This window comes from Hyaena hyaena, unplaced genomic scaffold (genome assembly GCF_003009895.1).
Source record: "Hyaena hyaena isolate Hyena2069 unplaced genomic scaffold, ASM300989v1 scaffold_4, whole genome shotgun sequence".
In the NCBI taxonomy this organism is placed as follows: Eukaryota; Metazoa; Chordata; class Mammalia; order Carnivora; family Hyaenidae; genus Hyaena; species Hyaena hyaena.
In genome coordinates this window covers 9104900-9122177 of record NW_024080636.1, presented here as the reverse complement: position 1 = coordinate 9122177, position 17278 = coordinate 9104900, and the positions used below count along the sequence as shown (strand labels likewise).

General features: G+C 52.8%; 1 protein-coding gene across 9 annotated transcripts in view; it reads right to left on the bottom strand.

The window, feature by feature from the left end:
- PPP6R2 (protein phosphatase 6 regulatory subunit 2) overlaps positions 1–17278 on the bottom strand; it is an 82672-nt gene that overhangs the window by 9019 nt on the left and 56375 nt on the right. For all 9 annotated transcript variants that reach the window (XM_039234774.1, XM_039234801.1, XM_039234812.1 and 6 more), the window contains 9 exons: positions 12948–13085; positions 11531–11596; positions 9825–9937; positions 9317–9430; positions 6949–7075; positions 5816–5968; positions 3254–3457; positions 2017–2081; positions 188–303 (listed from right to left, as the gene is read on the bottom strand). In XM_039234774.1, coding sequence (XP_039090705.1) covers positions 188–303; positions 2017–2081; positions 3254–3457; positions 5816–5968; positions 6949–7075; positions 9317–9430; positions 9825–9937; positions 11531–11596; positions 12948–13085 — 1096 coding nt within the window. The remainder of the gene's footprint in view (positions 1–187; positions 304–2016; positions 2082–3253; positions 3458–5815; positions 5969–6948; positions 7076–9316; positions 9431–9824; positions 9938–11530; positions 11597–12947; positions 13086–17278) is intronic.

Here is a 17278-nt window from a genome sequence, read left to right as displayed (position 1 = left end):
AGGGGCGGGGGCAGGGGGCAGGGGCAGGGGGCAGGGGCTGGGGGGGCAGGCGCAGGGGCTGGGGGGGCAGGGGCAGGGGGCAGGGGGCAGGGGCAGGGGCAGGGGCAGGAGATAGGGCTGAGTGGGGGGCAGGGGCAGACCCACAACGGAGCCCTGCTGCCTGGAGGGCAGGGCAGGAAGGGCTCACCTCGGATGACCTCACTGATGTGGGTCTGCACGGGGCCCCTCTCCAGATTCTGCACCACCGCGTTGGCGATCCGGGTAAGGTGGCCCATGTTGCCTCTCCTCATGCCACCCGCTGCCCTGAAAGTGAAGGGCAGCATCAGGGGGCCACTCGGTTTCCCTCACTGTGTGTCCCCCAGCCCCCCGAGCCCCCCCCCCCCCCGCCACCCTGCTCTGAGAACCCCAGCCGAAGGACGCCTCTGTTTGGAGAGCACCTCCACTCGCACCACAAGGAGGCTAATGCGGCGGGCGCCACTGCAGAGACCAGAGACTGAGGCAGCCACGGGACCTCCACACCAGCAGGGCCTGGTGGGCCTGCGCCCACCCTGCAGGGCTGGTCGGACGCGGCGCCTCTCTGCCCGCACGCAGACACCTCTGGCCTGTCCTGGCTCCCAGAGGCCCTCCCAGCTCCACCCAGGGCCGGCTGTCCCCAAGGAACAGCCAGCGGGGCAGGAGGTGTTCAGAGGCCACAGTGCAGCACGCTCCTGCCACGGTGCTGACCGGCGGGGGCGCCCAGAGCCGGGCAGGGGCTGCTCCAGGTGGGCAGCAGCGGGGAGCTGTCCTGCCACTGCCTGGCGCCCCAGTCTGCAAACGGCCTCGCTCGCCAAGCTCTACACACCCCGAGGCCTGAGCCCTGGCTTCTGTCCACCTCCCCACCCCACGCTGACAAGCACACGCAGCTTCACATTCAACCTCTCGTCTGTCACACACGGGACCCAACACAAGGTAAGTCTTTAAAGCCCCTTGTGCTAGGAAGGGGTTAAATGCTCAGAGGGGACAAAGTCACTTTCGACCAAGCTCTCTGTCCTTAAAGCCTGACGGTGCCCAGGAGAGGAAGCAAAGGTGGGCTCCTGAGTCAGTGAGCCCAGCCTGGCACAGGAAGGGGTCAGGAGGGAGCCATGAGTCCCAGCCCCTGTGGAGTCGTGGGCCCCTCAGTGACAGGAGTGAGTCCCCCGCCGCAAAAGACACCCGTGTGCACAGGCACACAAAGGAAGAGCAGCTGCGCACGGGCTTCACTGGTATCACGTGGGCTGGGCCCAAGGAAGGACAGCTGACCCCTCCTAGTCATCGTGCACATTCTGCAGAGGACAGCACCTGGTGGGGTCAGTAACAGCAGGACGTGAGCCGTGACGCGGGTGAGGTCAGAGCCCCCCAGAAGCAGCAGTTGGGCAGGACCGGGTGAGGGCATGGTGAGGGCAGGGCTGTGGGCAGGGGCTGCCTACACAGGGGCCTGGGTGGTCAACCATCCGTGTGTTTCAAAAAGATCCCAGTTGGGGCGCCTGGGGGGCTCAGTCGGTTGGGCGTCAGACTTCAGCTCAGGTCACGATCTCGTGGCTCGTGGGTTCGAGCCCCGCGTCGGGCTCTGTGCGGACAGTCAGCTCAGAGCCTGGAGCCTGTTTCGGATTCTGTGTCTCCCTCTCTCTGACCCTCCCCTGCTCTCACTGTCTCTTTCTCTCTCAGAAATAAAAAAAAAAAAAAAAAAGATCCCAGCTGCTCAGGTCACGAGAGGCCGGGTGGGGGAGGGGGAGCAGGAAGTAGCGCAGACACACTGCTGAGGGTCGGGGCTTAGCAGGAGAAGCGGGTGGCGGCGGGACGGGGAGCCGGGGGACTGAGAACACCCTGCGTGGAAGGCTGGGGTCTCTGGGGCAGGGTGGGGCGAGGGGCAAAGTGGCTCTGCCTGTCTCTCCCGGTCACCCCAGGCCCGACCCTCCCTGGCCAGCACTTCCAGATGTTCCCCACCAGAGCCCTGCACCAGGCCCTCAGGCACCCCCTGCAGCTCCCGTGGGTCCTTACTGTGCGTGATCGTTGGCTTCCCAGGCTTCCAGGATCCGCTGGACCAGGCAGCACTTCTGGAACAGCTAGGGGGACCGGTGTCCCCGGTCAGGGTCTGCAGAGCTGCACGCTGCCCTCCACCCGCCCCCGGACCACGTGAGTTAGGCTGGCAGCAAGCAGGCACGTCAGCACAAAGTCCCCTGTGCCTCCCTGCAGTCCAAACAGCAGGGCGGGTGCGGCCCAGTGGGCGCCCCAGCTCCGCTCCTTCCCCTTGGCTGCCTCCCACTTTCTCTGTCCAAAAGCAAGGATTGGGCCCGAGTGCCCCCTCTGGCCTCTGGGCCTGGATGCCATTTCCTGTTGCCTGCACATTTGTTCTGGGACCCACCTCACACCCCACTCCATACAGGGCCTCTCATCGGGGTGAGGGTCCCTCACCGGTGTGAAGGCACCTGCCCCCAGCTATGTATCCCCTGGGCCGCCGTCCAGCGCAGGCCGGTATGCTGCAGGCCTCTCTGGTCAGACACTTCTGTCCCTCCTGTCCGAGCCTCACAGCCAGCCTGAGGGTCAGAGCCGTCCCCCCGAGCCCCGGGCCTCCCCAGGGAAGCAGGGACCAGTGGGCTCCCTGACTCAGGGAGGGGAGTCTGTGCCCACCTCCTCATGGCGCCCACCCACACGGCTGTTTCCTCTCCCCTAAGCACACACTTGCTAACACTGCTACGCCAGGCACGGCGTTAGCTGTGAGGGCACGGGAGACGCAGACAAGGACCCTGGGAAGAGCTGTGGGCAGTCCCAGAGGGGAGCCCCCATGAGGCGCTCCCAGGCCAGCACAGAAGTGACGAGAGAAAGGACAGACTTTCCTTTCAAAGGGTCCGCAGCCCCAGAAAGTTTTCTCATGAGACTTCCTTCCACATTCTCTTTCCTGCGCACTTTCCTTCACGGCCTCATCAGGACGGCCGCAGACACGACTGGACACAGGGGACCGGCCGAAGGACAGACCCTGGGGCCACATCCAGGTGCTCCGGCCCCCTCTGGTGAGCACGGCCCACCGCGGGGCCTGCCCTCGGCTCCCTGGCGAACAGGCACATTTTCTTCATGAGTCTGTCTCAGGGTGGAGGGAGGGCAGTGCACCCACGTCATAGGAGGCTTAGGGGGTGGCCACAGGTGGCCCATGTCAGCGCTGCTATCAAGTCAGGGTGGGGCTCAGCCCACAGTGACGGGAAGGGCACACAGCAACACACAAGACGCTGGCTGGACTTACATGGGTCACCATTGTGTTCTCGGGGCGGCTGGCATCAGGCTGGGGGGCCTCTGGGTCCCCGCTCCTGGGCAGAAGCTCCACCCTGCTCTCCACTCCACTGGCTTCTGCCCTGTCCTCGCGGGCAGCGTGGGAGAGAATAGCGGCGATGCATAGCTCCACTTGGAAATGCAGGAAGTTATTCCAGGTATACTTAAAAAACAGGTCCTGGGTAAAGAGAGGACAGAGGAAAGTCCTTGGGACAGGTTTTCTCCTGGCAGCGGGACCACAGAGGCAAGGGATCGCTGTCATGGCAGCGTGCCATTTCCACACGCGGTCCCCCAGGCGTGTGGGCGGCCAGGCGGGTGCTGACAGTATCCCCTTGAGGTGGTCTCTCCGTTAGGACTCTTGACCAAGAGCCACCTGCCCTTCCATCTCATGAATCTCTGGCTCTCATCTGAACACATCCTATGCTGGGCTTATCTTTTTGTCCTTAACTCAGAAGCCTAACTCATTAATTTTTTAGCCTTTTTTTTCCCCCCAGTGTATTTTTTTTGTGGTATCTACCTTAAGTACATGGTACACACTTCGCTATGTATGTTCATTATTCTTCCTTTACGATTCTGCCTTGACCCACGAGTTACTGAAGTATGTGAAATTCCCACAACCAGGGACCCTATTCGGGAGGGGACGGGAAATCGAGAGGTGGACACCCCCCAAAGGAACCCAGTGGGGCCCAAACCTCAGCTACACGTGCTCAAGCCTAGCGGACAGTTGCTTCCCTCCCCCAGACCACGGTGGGGACAGCAGTCTGTCTGTGACTCTCTGGTCCTGTAGGCCAGCGGGGAGGCACTGGCAAGGAGGGTGGCGCCTGCCGCATTGGTGAGGATGTGGCTGGTAAAATGGTGCAGCTACCAGGGAAACCTGCTGGCTCCTCAAACAGACGCACGCAGAACTACTGTGTGGCTGTCAGTCCCGCCTGTCGGTACGCACGTCAAAGAGACACGTGCACACCCATGTTCACAGCAGCATGTTCAAAGCAGCCCCAAACTGGAAGTCACCCAAGTGTCCATCAGCTGATGACTCTGGATAAACTAAATGTGGTCCCTCCACACAACGGAATGTTATCCACCTTTAGAAATGAAGGAAATCCTGCCACGTGCCACCACACGGATGAACCTTGAGAACACGGAGCTGAGTGACATAAGCCAGACACAAAAGGCCAAATGCTGTGTGGCTCCACCTCTGTACGGTCCCTACGAGAGTCAGACTCAAGGAGACACAAGGTAGATGGAGTTGCCTGGGGCTGGGTGAGGGGGTGGGGGACAGACTGCTTACTGGTCAGAGTTTCTGTTTGAGAAAGTTCCAGAAACAGATAGTGGCAATGGTTATACAACATTGGGAATGTACTTAATGCTATTGAATTATACACTTGTAAATTACAAAAATGATACATTTTATGTTATATATATCTTCCTACAATGAAATCAAAGCAAAAAAGGGAGGTGGGAGAGGTTTTTTTGAAGAGAGAAAAAGGAAAGGAAGTCTTTAAAAAACGAACCCCTGCTCCGTATCTGGGATTTCAGGTACAGCAGTGCCCAGCTGACTTCTAAACCCCGTAAGACACTTAAGTAGGTACTTCAGGCCTAGTCCCCAGGCTGCCCCCTTCTGGGATAAGAATTTTTTTTTTTAATGTTTGTTTATTTTTGAGAGAGACAGAGACAGACACAGAGAGAGAGACAGAACATGAGCAGGGGAGGGGCAGAGAGAGAGAGAGAGAGAGAGAGAGAAGCAGGCTCCAGGCTCTGAGCTGTCAGCACAGAGCTCAACGTGGGGCTCGAACCCACAAACTGCGAGATCATGACCTGAGCCAGAGTCTGATGCTGGATAAGAATTTGAATTAGAAAAGATTTCAGTTCTCTGGGAGTAGAGGCCCTAAGGCAAGGCAGGAGGGATGCTGGGAGACCGAGACCCCGCGGGCTCACGGTGCGCAGCCAGGGTGCCGCCCTCCCGGTCAGCAGCTGCCTTCCGCGGTGGGGCCTGCTGCCCACGGCCAGCGTCGCTCTGCCGGCCTTGCCTGCCGGCCGCTCTCCCACAGGCACCAAAGGGCATCTGCTGAAGAGAGGGCCATTCCCCACTGGCCTGGGCCAAAGCTGCTGGTGGCCTTCTACCGTGAGTGACCAGGAGCTGCCCTTTTAGGATGTTTTATGTTGGAGAGCTGTAATAAAAGTTCTACCTCGGGCAGAAAAAGGAAGGAAATGGACCGCATCACCCCATTCCCTCACAGTGGATTAGAAATCTGCCCTCTGCTTTCGGGGCAGTTGTCTGTGAATCTACACCAAGGCCTGTCCCACAGTCTCTCAGTGCACTTCACCAGCAACCTGTGCGGTCAACCCTGCGGCGGGTCTCGGAAATGGTTTCTCCATAGACTCTGCCTGTTCAGAGCAGAACCTTGTCCGATGCTGAGGTCCAGCTGCCTGCCCCCAACGGACCCCTGCCCAGCGCACCTGCCCTGTCTGCCCACCCCCTGCAGACCGCACAAGACTCGCAGAGAGCCGCGCGGGGCCGGCAGCAGCGCCCCCTCACCAGCAGCAAGCCCATGGTGTTGAGCCGGCACAGCTCCTGGTTGATGCTGGGTGTGTTCGTGTGCAGCAGTGCAGCCATGAGGCGGGCGCCGTGCAGACGGGCGTTCCCCAGGGGTTCCTCCAGCACGCCAATGGTGGTCAGGATCGCTTTTTTCTATGAACACAGGGGCACCCCCCAGTCAGAGCCTTGCAACCAGCGTGCATGGCCATGACTGACTTCTCTTAACTCTGGTGCTAACTGCTCAGAGGGACGTCGGGCCACTGTTCCGTGAGGCGGCTCGGCCTGGGGAGGCTTGCGATGTGTGTGCGGGGCTCCTCAGGCCAGTGCTGCCTGCTAGACGAAGTAAGGGGTCCGCAGAGTCAGGAACCCCACCATGTCCTTCAGGGCCTCACAAAACAGTGAGCAATGGTGGTCTACTGTCCCCAGAAGCCCAGGGCTCTCTGGTCCCAGCAAACTAAGCAGAGAGATATGCACCTCAGGTCATGAGACACGTCCAACTTGGGGCCAGCTCTCTGGGGAGCACAGTGTCAGGACCCTGAGCTACCAGATACCCCATGATCACTCTCAGAGGAGATGGGTAACAGCTCCACTGGACCCCGAGGGTTTTTGACCCCACACATGCCACATAATGTCTCATTAATGAAATGTTCCAGAATCCTTACCTTCATAGTGCAACAGATTGTGGTGGGTGCTATGAAGCACCAAAAGAAAGGGAAAGGGGCCCTGACTGAGGAGAGGACTCCATGGTAAGCTTGGTGGCAGCTAAGCAAATGAACCCTTCTCCGTCTGACCCAAGTGCTGCCCGGAGCTGTTGAGCTGAGCAAAGGCCTCCCCTAGGACCCTTCCTGACCCTTGACAGGTGCCCCCGACTTGGAGGCCAGACCTGTAGTAAACTTGGACCCTCACATGACCCCTATTTCAGAGAGCAAGAGTCATCTGGGGAGCTGCAAAACGTGCCCCCCCTCCAGGCTTTACCTCAGGGAAGAGACGGACATTCGGCAGATGAGGCTATGGAAACACGCCTCTGGGGTCTGTCTGGTGGCTCTCAGGTTGGCAGGTCTGGTCATCTGCTTGCCAATCATCCTGCCTACGATGCCTGCATAGGGACCTAACAGCTGTTCGGGGTCACCCACCTTTGGCGGGCTGAGCAGGAGCTGATGGAAGTCCTTCAGTCGTGGCTCAATGCCGTGCAGTACACTGCTGCTGACGGTGCACAGCCCTTCCAGTCCCTGAGAAAAGGAGTCCACCAGGCCCTCTGTCCTGTGGATGAGGACAGCAGATGGACGCACAGGGTATACGCCCCCGTCCTCTGTCACACCTCTCCCCCCAATTTCTCCACCCATTGGCACGGGAGGGGTTGGATGACTGGTACAGAGAGAAGAGAAGGGCACCAGTGGCCTTTAGAAAACGTTCCCAGGTGACGGCCAAGGACAGCCCCCTCACCTCCCTCGGGGCTGGCGGCACCTCACACACACCGGAACCAGCCCTGGCCCCTGCCTCTGGTTTTAGAGATATTCACCACTGTTCCCACTCCTTGGCTGAGAAACAGGAGACAGGACTCCACACTGTCCCTCCAGCTTTTTCAAACTAATTTCTCTGAGATCTTTATTTAAACGCTTTTTCCAGTTACAAAAGTAATACGTGACCGTTATAAAAAAATATTTTAAATACAAAACAAGAATAAAAAAAAGAGAATCAGCTGGCTCATCTCTGTTTTTATGTCTCATTTTCATGCTGTCCCTTTATTGCAGGCAAGGCTGGGAGAGGTCTTGACAAGAATCCCTACATCCTACAGAAAAGGCCCAGACTTCCAGGATTCACGAAGATGAAAAAAAAAAAAATCAATATTCTTAGGGCGCCTCGGGGGCTCAGTCAGTTAAGCGTCTGACTTGGGCTCAGGTCATAATCCCATGGTTGGTGGCATCAAGCCCTACATCAGGCTCTGCACTGACACTGCGGGGCCTGCCTGGGACCGTCTCTCTCCCTCTCCCTCTGCCCCTCTGCACAACGCATGTGCTTTCTCGCTCTCTCTCTCAAAATAATAAACATTAAAAAAATCAATATCCTGGTTGTCTAACTAGAAAAAACAATGATGTCATAATTCTATTTTTAGGTAATAAACTAATAGGTATGTAACAGATCCCAGAGAAAGAAAGAGGAAAACTGCTAATAATCTCATACCAAGATTAACTCAATTTCTTGTCATTTTCTTATTCTTTGGTTGTTGCTATTACTATTTTTTGATTTCTTTCTTTCTTTTTTTTTTTAAATGTTTTATTTATTTCTAGGAGAGAGAGACAGCGTGAGCAGGGGAGGGTCAGAGAGAGAGGGAGTCACAGACTGAAACAGGCTCCAGGCTCCGAGCTGGCAGTCAGCACAGAGACTGACGCGGGGCTCGAACCCACAAACCGCGAGATCATGACCCGAGCGAAAGTCGGAAAGTCGGATGCTTAACCGACTAAGCCACCCAGGCGCCCCTATTTTTTGATTTCTTAAATGTTTATTTTTGAGAAATAGAACACAAGCAGGGAAGGGACAAAGAGAAAGGGGGAGACCCAGAATCTGAAACAGGCTCCAGGCTCTGAGGTGTCAGCACAGAGCCCAGTGTGGGGCTCGAACCCACAAACCGTGAGATCATGACCTTAGCCGAAGTCAGACACTTAACCAACTGGGCCACCCAGGCGCCCCTTGTTATTGTTACTTTTTAAAAAAATTTTTTTAAATGTTTTTATTTATTTCTGATAGACAGAGAGAGGCAGCATGAGCAGGGGAGGGTCAGAGAGAGAGGGAGACACAGAATCCAAAGCAGGCTCCAGGCTCTGAGCTGACCACCAGTACAGAGCCCCATGCAGGGCTCGAACCCACGAACCGTGAGATCATGACCTGAGCCAAAGTCAGATGATTAACCAACTGGGCCACCCAGGCGCCCCTATTGTTACTATTTTTTAAGTAGGCTTCACGCCCAGTGAAGAGCCCAATATGGGGCTTGATCTCAGACTCCAAGATCAAGAATCTAAGCTGAGATCAAGAGCTGGACACTTAACTGAGCCACCCAGATGCCCTTTTTGGGTTTTTTGTTTTTGTTTTTTTAACTTTTAAAGTACATTTTATCAGTGCTGGGGGCTTCAATGAAGAAATAAGAGAACTAGTCACCCCGGGAGACAGGCCACCACCACAGCACATGATAGGACAGAGCAGATCAGACACACACACTTACACATGGGCGTGTACACACAAACACCACATACACACACCACACACTGGGACAGTCCACAGGGAAACCCACTGTCCATACCTATTCCACAGATACATCTATAAACACTTTGTAAGCCGGTGACATTGAGCGCCTTCAGGCTGAGGCGGGAACGTGACTGATGCCAAAGGTCAAGGAGCCGTAGGTTTATCTTTTCAACAAGGAGAGTCTACCCATCATTAGCAATTAATTAAAACCCCACAAACCCAGACCACTCATCACAGTCAAGCTCCATGCGAGAGACTCACCCAGCCCGCCTTGTTTCCAACAAGGTAAGTAACACCTGAGTCCCACTAACGAGGCAGCTCTCAGTCTGGTCTCCATCAAACATGTTCTTCAGAAGCTGCTCCACACAGTCCTGCCTGTCAGGCACACAGAGGTCACTGCTGCTGGGGCAGACGCACAGGCAAGCGTCCAAAGGACCACCTCTCCTCTCCATGAAGGAGCAACACCTGAAAACTCGAGGGGCTTTGCTCGGGCCTCAGGCCGGGCGCCCAGGGCTCTCACGACTCTCCTGCCCCTGGCGGTCTGCAGTCGCTACACCTGCCGGGAGCCCCGGGAGCCACCTCCTCCCATGAGAAACAGGCTCATCAAGTTAACTAGATGGGGTATTTCACAGCCAGCTCACCAGAATCCGAGTATCTGCAGTATCTGGCTGTGCTCAGGGCAGGGCTTGGAGGCCTCCTCAAGCTCAGAAAGTCCCGCCCCCGCCCCCCCCGCCCCCGGCCAGGCACCTACAATGCACCCAGCACTCACGACTCCAGCACGGTGAGGAGGGGGTCTGGCTCCGGGGCCTCCTGCAGCTGAGTGCCCTGCTCTCTGCCCAGCCTGACGATGTCACAGAGAGTCTGAGAGGCGTTGGACTGTCTCTGGAAGGAAAAGGAGACGCAGCACTCCCCTCAGGGCTGAGGAGAGAGGCCAGCAGAGCCGTCCACTGCTCAGTTCTCAGAAGGATGCACTGGACTCTGAACAAGTCCATTTCAGAGACGCCTGGTTGGCCTTTCTGATGTCAGGATGCAATCTGGTCAGACCTTTTAGCTGTACTGAACTAACCCAAAGAGTCCAAATAGGGCTCTCGAGGATCAGACACACCACACAGACATTGCTCTCTCCCTTGAACCATTTTGAGATATGCTGCATATGTGACCATGTTACTGCCACTGTAGTTTAATACTTAAGATATTAAGTATTAAACTGTAGCTGGTAGTACTCAGAATGAGTCCTTTGAGCTAATGGAAACAGATAATGTGCTACAGAAAAAACAGAGGCCTCAGCTTTTCTGGGAACCATCAATCCTTAACTCATGAAAATCTGGGATCAGTGCACTGGCAGCAACGTGGAGTGTTAGTGGTGCAGATAAACCAGCCTGAGAGAAACTCAGCCCCTGGCTCCTTGCTGGGAGTGTCAGAACATGCAACCCTGATGTGCACGATATGGGAACTCTGGGCTAAAGAAGTGCTTGCATGACTATTTTAGGGAGAAACAAAAACAGCCAGGTGGTCCCTGAGGCCTCACGCCTGCATCTGGGCCAGGGAACAGGCTGGTCAGCCTGCGGCGCTCACGCTGGAGGAGGGGCACCCGCTCTCCTCAGTACAGAGCATAGGCACCCTCACCCGGCTATCTGACGGCCCTGTGGGCAGAGAGGAACAGAGAACATGGTGGCCAGGCCACAGCGAAGGCTCAGACACAGGTTGGCACCACTGTTCCCAAACTGCTGGGGGCAGCATATCTGTTTACTTTTGTCATGAAGAGAAAAAATAAACCCCAAACTCTCAACGGTGATCGCTGCAGGGAGCAGGCAGGGTGGGCCAAGAGGAAGCCCCCCGGCCACACTGCATACTTCCACACTGGAGTGGGGGGCCTCCCTCCCAGGGGCCTATGGCTTCATAAACCCCACCTCCTCAGCCCCTCACTTCTAGAGCGCAGACCACAGCTGTGCAGACGGCCCCTTCTAAAATGGATCTACAGAAGAATGACCTCCGTCTTGCTCACTCCCAGGGAAGCCAGCAGCACGCTGTGAGCTGCCCCGTGGACAGGTCCACGGCCTCAAGGAACGGAGTCCTGCCGAGCCACTGGTGACCCTGGAGGCAGGGCCTCCCCCAGCTGAGCCCTGAAACGACCACAGTCTTGCGAGAGACCCTGGGAAGAGGACCCACTAAGCCATGTCCAGGTCCCTAATAGAAACGGAGATAAAAAATACTTGTTCTTATAAGCAATTAAGCTTTGGGGTAATTTGGTTACTTGGCCAGAGAGGAGTTAACTAATACGATTCTGGTCAAATTGTTTTTTATAACATGTGTGTATTACTTTTGTTTAGTGAAAAGAAATAGTCTAGAAGTCTATGCTTGATTGAGGGAAGAAAAGAATTTAACTCTTGCCCTCAGAGAGCAGCAGAGAGTGTTCCCCAGCAGCCCCGAGTGAGGGGCTCTGCGCGAGGCGGGCTCCACAGGAGCCATACTCACATCTTCATCCTGACTTGGGTGGATCAGCTCCACCAGCCTCTGGATGATCTTCTCTTCATTAAGCCACTGAAAGGGAAAAGGGGCCTGTCAATGATGCTGTTCACATCTAACTAAACAGAAGAAACGTCCGTAGCGCAGAAGAAATCCACATGCCAGGTTCCAGGGATAGAGATTCTCTGCCCAACATGTATGTCCACCCAGACCCAGAAAAAACAAGTGGTGACCAACTTCTGGAGGGAGCCGAGCTCCATAAAGAAGGGACACAGACCCCTAAGCATACTGCCCTCAGGACATCTCCCAAGACAGAATGAGCTGGAGCCCAGAGCCACCCAGGCACTAATGGGGCTCCCCCGGCGCGCAGGCCGGCAGCACGTGGATGCTCTGTGCTCTGCAGCATCAGGGCCTTTCCCAGATTGGGAGAAGCAAAGAGGCCTGGTGCAGGTACCCACACGCTGTGAGGACTACAGTGCCCAACACTGTGCGAGGCTGGAAGGCGGTGGGGGCCCAGGGAAGACCCCCTGGGGTGAGTTTCCTTATCCATAACTGGGAGATCTGCCTCCGCATCCACTCAGTGTGAAGTTAACGCAGGCTTTCCGCTGTTAACTACGGCGGACGCTCCTGCTGCGTCTCACTGCCTAACTTAGCTGCTGTGATTGACTCTTCGCGGGAGGCTGCTCCATAATGAACCTAAACGTGAGAGCAGCCACCCTGATGACAACTGGTACTGGGTCCCAGGAGATGAAGATGGGCAAGAAGGACCAAGCCTTTATTTTAAATTTTGTATCACAGACAAAACCTGCCAAACAACAGTGAACAGTTTGTCCAGCACTCATTTCCTGGCTTCTCTGAGACGAGAAGCCTCCTCTCCTCTGGGAAAGCCCTCAGGGAGCTACAAGCAGCTTGTCAGGCTGCAAGCCTGTCAGGACAGACACGTGTGCAGACTCCAGGACAAAACACAGGCCTGCGCAGGTCTCTGTGATTTCTCTGCACAGAATCCTTGTCGGCCGGTCCTTTCTTCACAGGTAGGTGCCAGATAATAGAGCCCGGACCTGACAGAGCTCCTGCTCAGAGGCCGTAGGGACACTAGGGTCTTGGGGCAGTGAGTAAAGTCCTTTCTTCTTCACAGAGAAGGAGCCCAGAGACTGTCAGGGGGAAAAGGAACACTCTGCTCTTTGCTTCTCAATAGACTAAGGCAGTGCAGCAGAAAAGGTACAGACTGCAGATCATGCCTTAAATACAAGCCTTGACAAGAAGCCCTGATGGCTCCCCAGGGAGAAGATCACACCGAGTTAGCGCTCTCTGAGCGCCTTCACCCACTCTGGCCTCCCCGGAGCAGGCCCTTACCATGTACTCAGAGACCCTGCAAAACACCTGACGTCAGGGAGAAGGCTCCAGAGGGGAGGGGCCACACACTCACACGCAGGACGTCCTGCCGGAGCCCGGCCGGCTCCACGCAGCTGACGAGGCGCAGCAGCAGGTCCATGAGAGCCGAGGTGCCAATGTGCTGCAGCACCAGGCTGATGAACTTGTCTTTCTTCTTCAAGAACAGAATCACCTGAAATTGAACACACCCTGAAAAGCCTGACAACCGTGAGATGCTTCCCCCAAGACCTCTCACGAGAAAGATTAATTTTCAATTATACTGAGCAGAAATTATGGAGAGACCTAAAAAAGTTACAAGGCAGACGTCTCCTAGGACAGGCAGAGACCTGAACACAGGGAAACCTACATGGCAGTGGAGGGGCCCATGGGGACCCCCGGCTGATGGAGATCTGCTGCACGGTCAGAGGCTTTATGCTCCAGTGACACAAATCTCCTGAGATGGCACAGCAGCCGTTCAGTACCGCTCGTTCACTACTGCCTCAAGTTTTCTCAACAGGAATAACCAGTGTGAACAGCCCTGAGCTGTAACGTGGTCATCGCTACAATGCCCAGACCTGGGATGCACCTGACAGCACAGAATGCACGAGCCAGCAGGTGGCTGACAGGCTGCAGCCAGAGGAAGGGAAAGAGGACTAAGGTTCTACAAAGTAAAAGGCGGTGACGCACGGCAGGCTGGCAACCAGCGCCAACAGGGTGTGGACAGGTGGGCATGGAGGTGGGCTGCAGGCGAGGGTGGAGCCGGAGGTGGAGAAGCCTGGGCCAGTCCTCAGCCACACACCTAAGGGCTCAGCTCGGCTCAGCCAGAGATGAAGTGCCTACGACGTGCAGGCCACTGAGGTAGACCCAGGCGTCTAATGGGGATGGGGGTGGGGGCACAGAAAAGGCCCACGTCGCTGGGGGACCCCAGTCACAATCACGCTGAGATGGGAGGAAGGGAAGGGAGAAGAAAGAGAAAGGGGGACAGGGAGGGGCCTGTGAAGAAAATAACCACACCCTAGAGAAGGCGCCACGAACAACATGAGGAATGAAACAAGGGGCATCACGACCGAGCCCGTGAGTTATCACTAGGGCAGGGTTAGCAGAAACAATCTGATGCCAATTTACGTAAATTCAGAAAAATGAAAAATTTCCTTGAAAAACACACTCATCTCAAACTGACAAAAAGGAATAGAAAACCTGAATCATTCTTGAGCATTAAAAGAAGCAAAATCTATAATTAAAAGCCTCTCCTACAGAAAACTTCAGGTTCTAATGACCTTTCTAGTGAATTCTATCAAATATTTAAAGAAAAATAACCGTAATCTTATATACACTCTTCCAGGAAACATAAAATGAGAGAGTATGCCCCCATATCATTATATAAGAACATAAAAATTTATTTCTAAACATTTGATAAAGGGGCGCCTGAGTGGTGCAGTTGGTTAAGTGTCCAACTTTGGCTCAGGTCATTATCTCACAGTTAGTGGGTTCAAGACCCAGATTGGGCTCTGTGCTGACAGCGTGGAGCCTGGAGCTGCTTCAGATTCTGTGTCTCCCTCTCTCTGTGCCCCTCCCCCACTAGTGCTTTATCTCTCTGTCTCAAAAATAAATGTTATTAAAAAAAAAAAATGGAAGTGTTCAGCATCCTGACTTTGATAATGGATAAATGAACCTATATAGGTGACGAACGGTACCAAACTTCATACACTCTCTCTCTCTCTCTCCCTCTTCCTCTCTCCTTCTCCCTCTCCCTCTCTCTCTCTCTCACACACACACACAGCTACAAGCAAAACTGAACAAATCGGAACATGATCAGTGGACTGTATGAATGTCAATATCCTGGCAATAACGCTCTGCTAGTGTTTTGTAAGATGTCACCGTTGACAAAACTGGGCAAAGTGTACAAAGGACCTCTTCAAATTACTTTGTAAAACTGCAAGTGTAACTACCACTATCAGTAAAAATTTTTGATAAAAAAGATATTTAGAATAATATGAAAATATCAACTACCTAAGAATAAACCTAATGAAACATGTGTAAGACCACTACAGAGAATTATAACACGCTACCAAGAGAAATCGAAAAAGCCCTAACTACTCAGCTTTGTCCCTATAGCACAAAACCAGCCATAAACAATATGTAAGAGTGGCTGTGTTTCAGTCAAATTTCATTTTCAAAACTAGGTGGCAGGTTGGGTTTGGCCTGTGGGCCATAATTTGCCAACCCTAATCTACAGCCAGTGTAAGTCTAATCAAAATTTTGGTAGATTTTTGGGGGAGGAAGGCTGGAGAGAATGTGGAAACTGACACTCATTCTAAAAGTTGCTCATTCTAAGGGCACCTGGATGCCTCAGCTGGTTAAGTATCTAACTCTTGATTTTGGCTCAAGTCATGATCTCATGGTTCATGAGTTCAAGAGTGTAGCCTGCTTGGGATTCTCTCTCCTTCTTTCTCTGCCCCTCTCCTGCTCACACTCTTGTTCTCTCGAAATAAATAAACTTTTTTTAAAAAGTTGTTCATTTTAGGGGCGCCTGGGTGGCTTAGTCAGTTAAGCGTCCGACTTTCGCTTAGGTCATGATCTCGCAGTTCGTGGGTTCGAGCCCCGCGTCGGGCTCTGTGCTGACTGCCAGCTCGGAGCCTGGAGCCTGTTTCAGTCTGTGACTCCCTCTCTCTCTGACCCTCCCCTGTTCACGCTGTCTCTCTCTCTCTCTCCTAGAAATGAATAAAACATTAAAAAATAAAAAATAAAAAAAAAATTTAAAAAGCTGTTCATTTTAAAATAATGCAAAAGGTAAAAAATTAGTAAAAAGAAATACTGAAAAAAACCAAAGTGAGAGGACTACCAAAGGCCAAAACTTATAAAGCTATACTTTATAAAGTATATACGTATACTATATATGTATAAAGTATATATAGTATAAACTTATAAAGGAATTAGGACAGTATTGCATCAGTGCAATTACAAAAAGGACAACAGGACAAAGTCCAGAAGTAGACACACCATATGTGAGCCCGACTTATCATGGGGGGACATTATTGTAAAGCAATTGAGAGAGAAGGGCCTTACCAATAAATGGTGCTGAGCTAATTGGACATCCATATTAAAAAACAAAAAAACCTTCAACTGTACATCATTTATAAGAATCAATTTCAGTGGTGCCTGGGTGGCTCAGTCAGTTAAGCATCCAGTTCTTGACTTTTGCTCAGGTCAGGATTTCACAGTTGTGAGATCAAGCCCTGTGTCAGGCTCAGTGTGGAGCCTGCTTAGGATTCTCTCTCCCTCTATCTCTGTCCTCCCCATCTTGTGTTCTCTCTCTCTCAAAATAAATAAACCAAAAAATAATAGTAATAATCAGTTTCAAGTAAACTATAGATATAAATCTGAAAGGTAAAACAATAAAGCTTCTAAAAAAAATACAGAAGATTTTCATTACTGCGTTAGACAAAGGTTTCTTAACAGAACAACAACAAAAAAAAACCCCACCAACCATAAATTAAAAAAAAAAAAAAGAGCTGAACTACATAAAAATCTGAACCTTTGCTCATTAAAATACCATTAATACTAAGGGGGGGGGGTATGCAGTGAGCCAGAGTGAGAAAGATGCTTGCAACACAAAATCAACAAAAGACTTATATCCATGAAAATAGAGAATTCCTCAAATCAAAAAAGAAGAGACAGTCTAATACAAAATGGGCAAGAGACTTCCCAAAAGACAACACCCAAATGGCTAATTAATACACGAAAAGATATATATCCTTATTAGTCACCAGGGAGATTGCAAATTAAGACTACCATGGTGTATTATATACACCAACCACAACCGCTAGAATAAAAAGAATGATAATATTAAGGGTTGGTGAGCCCGCAGCAACTTCTTACTTGACTCATCCCCAAAAGCAAGGGAATCAAGAGCAAAAATAAACGATAGGGACCTCATCAAGATTAAAAGTTTCTGCACAGCAAAGGAAACAACCCACAAAACTAATAGGCAACCAACGGAATGGGAAAAGATAGTTGCAAATGACATATCAGATAAAGGGTTAATATCCAGAATCTATAAGGAACTCACCAAACTCCACACCCGAAAAACAAATAACCCAGTGAAGAAATGGGCAGAAGATATGAACAGACACTTCTCCAAAGAGGACATCCAGATGGCCAACAGACACAGGAAACGATGCTCAGCATCCCTCCTCATCAGGGAAATACAAATCATAACCACACTGAGATACCACCTCACGCCAGTCAGAGTGGCTAAAATGAGCAAATCAGAGAACTCTAGATGCTGGCGAGGATGTGGAGAAACGGGCACCCTCCTACACTGTTGGTGGGAATGTCAACTGGTACAGCCCCTCTGGAAAACAGTGTGGAGGTTCCTCAGGAAAC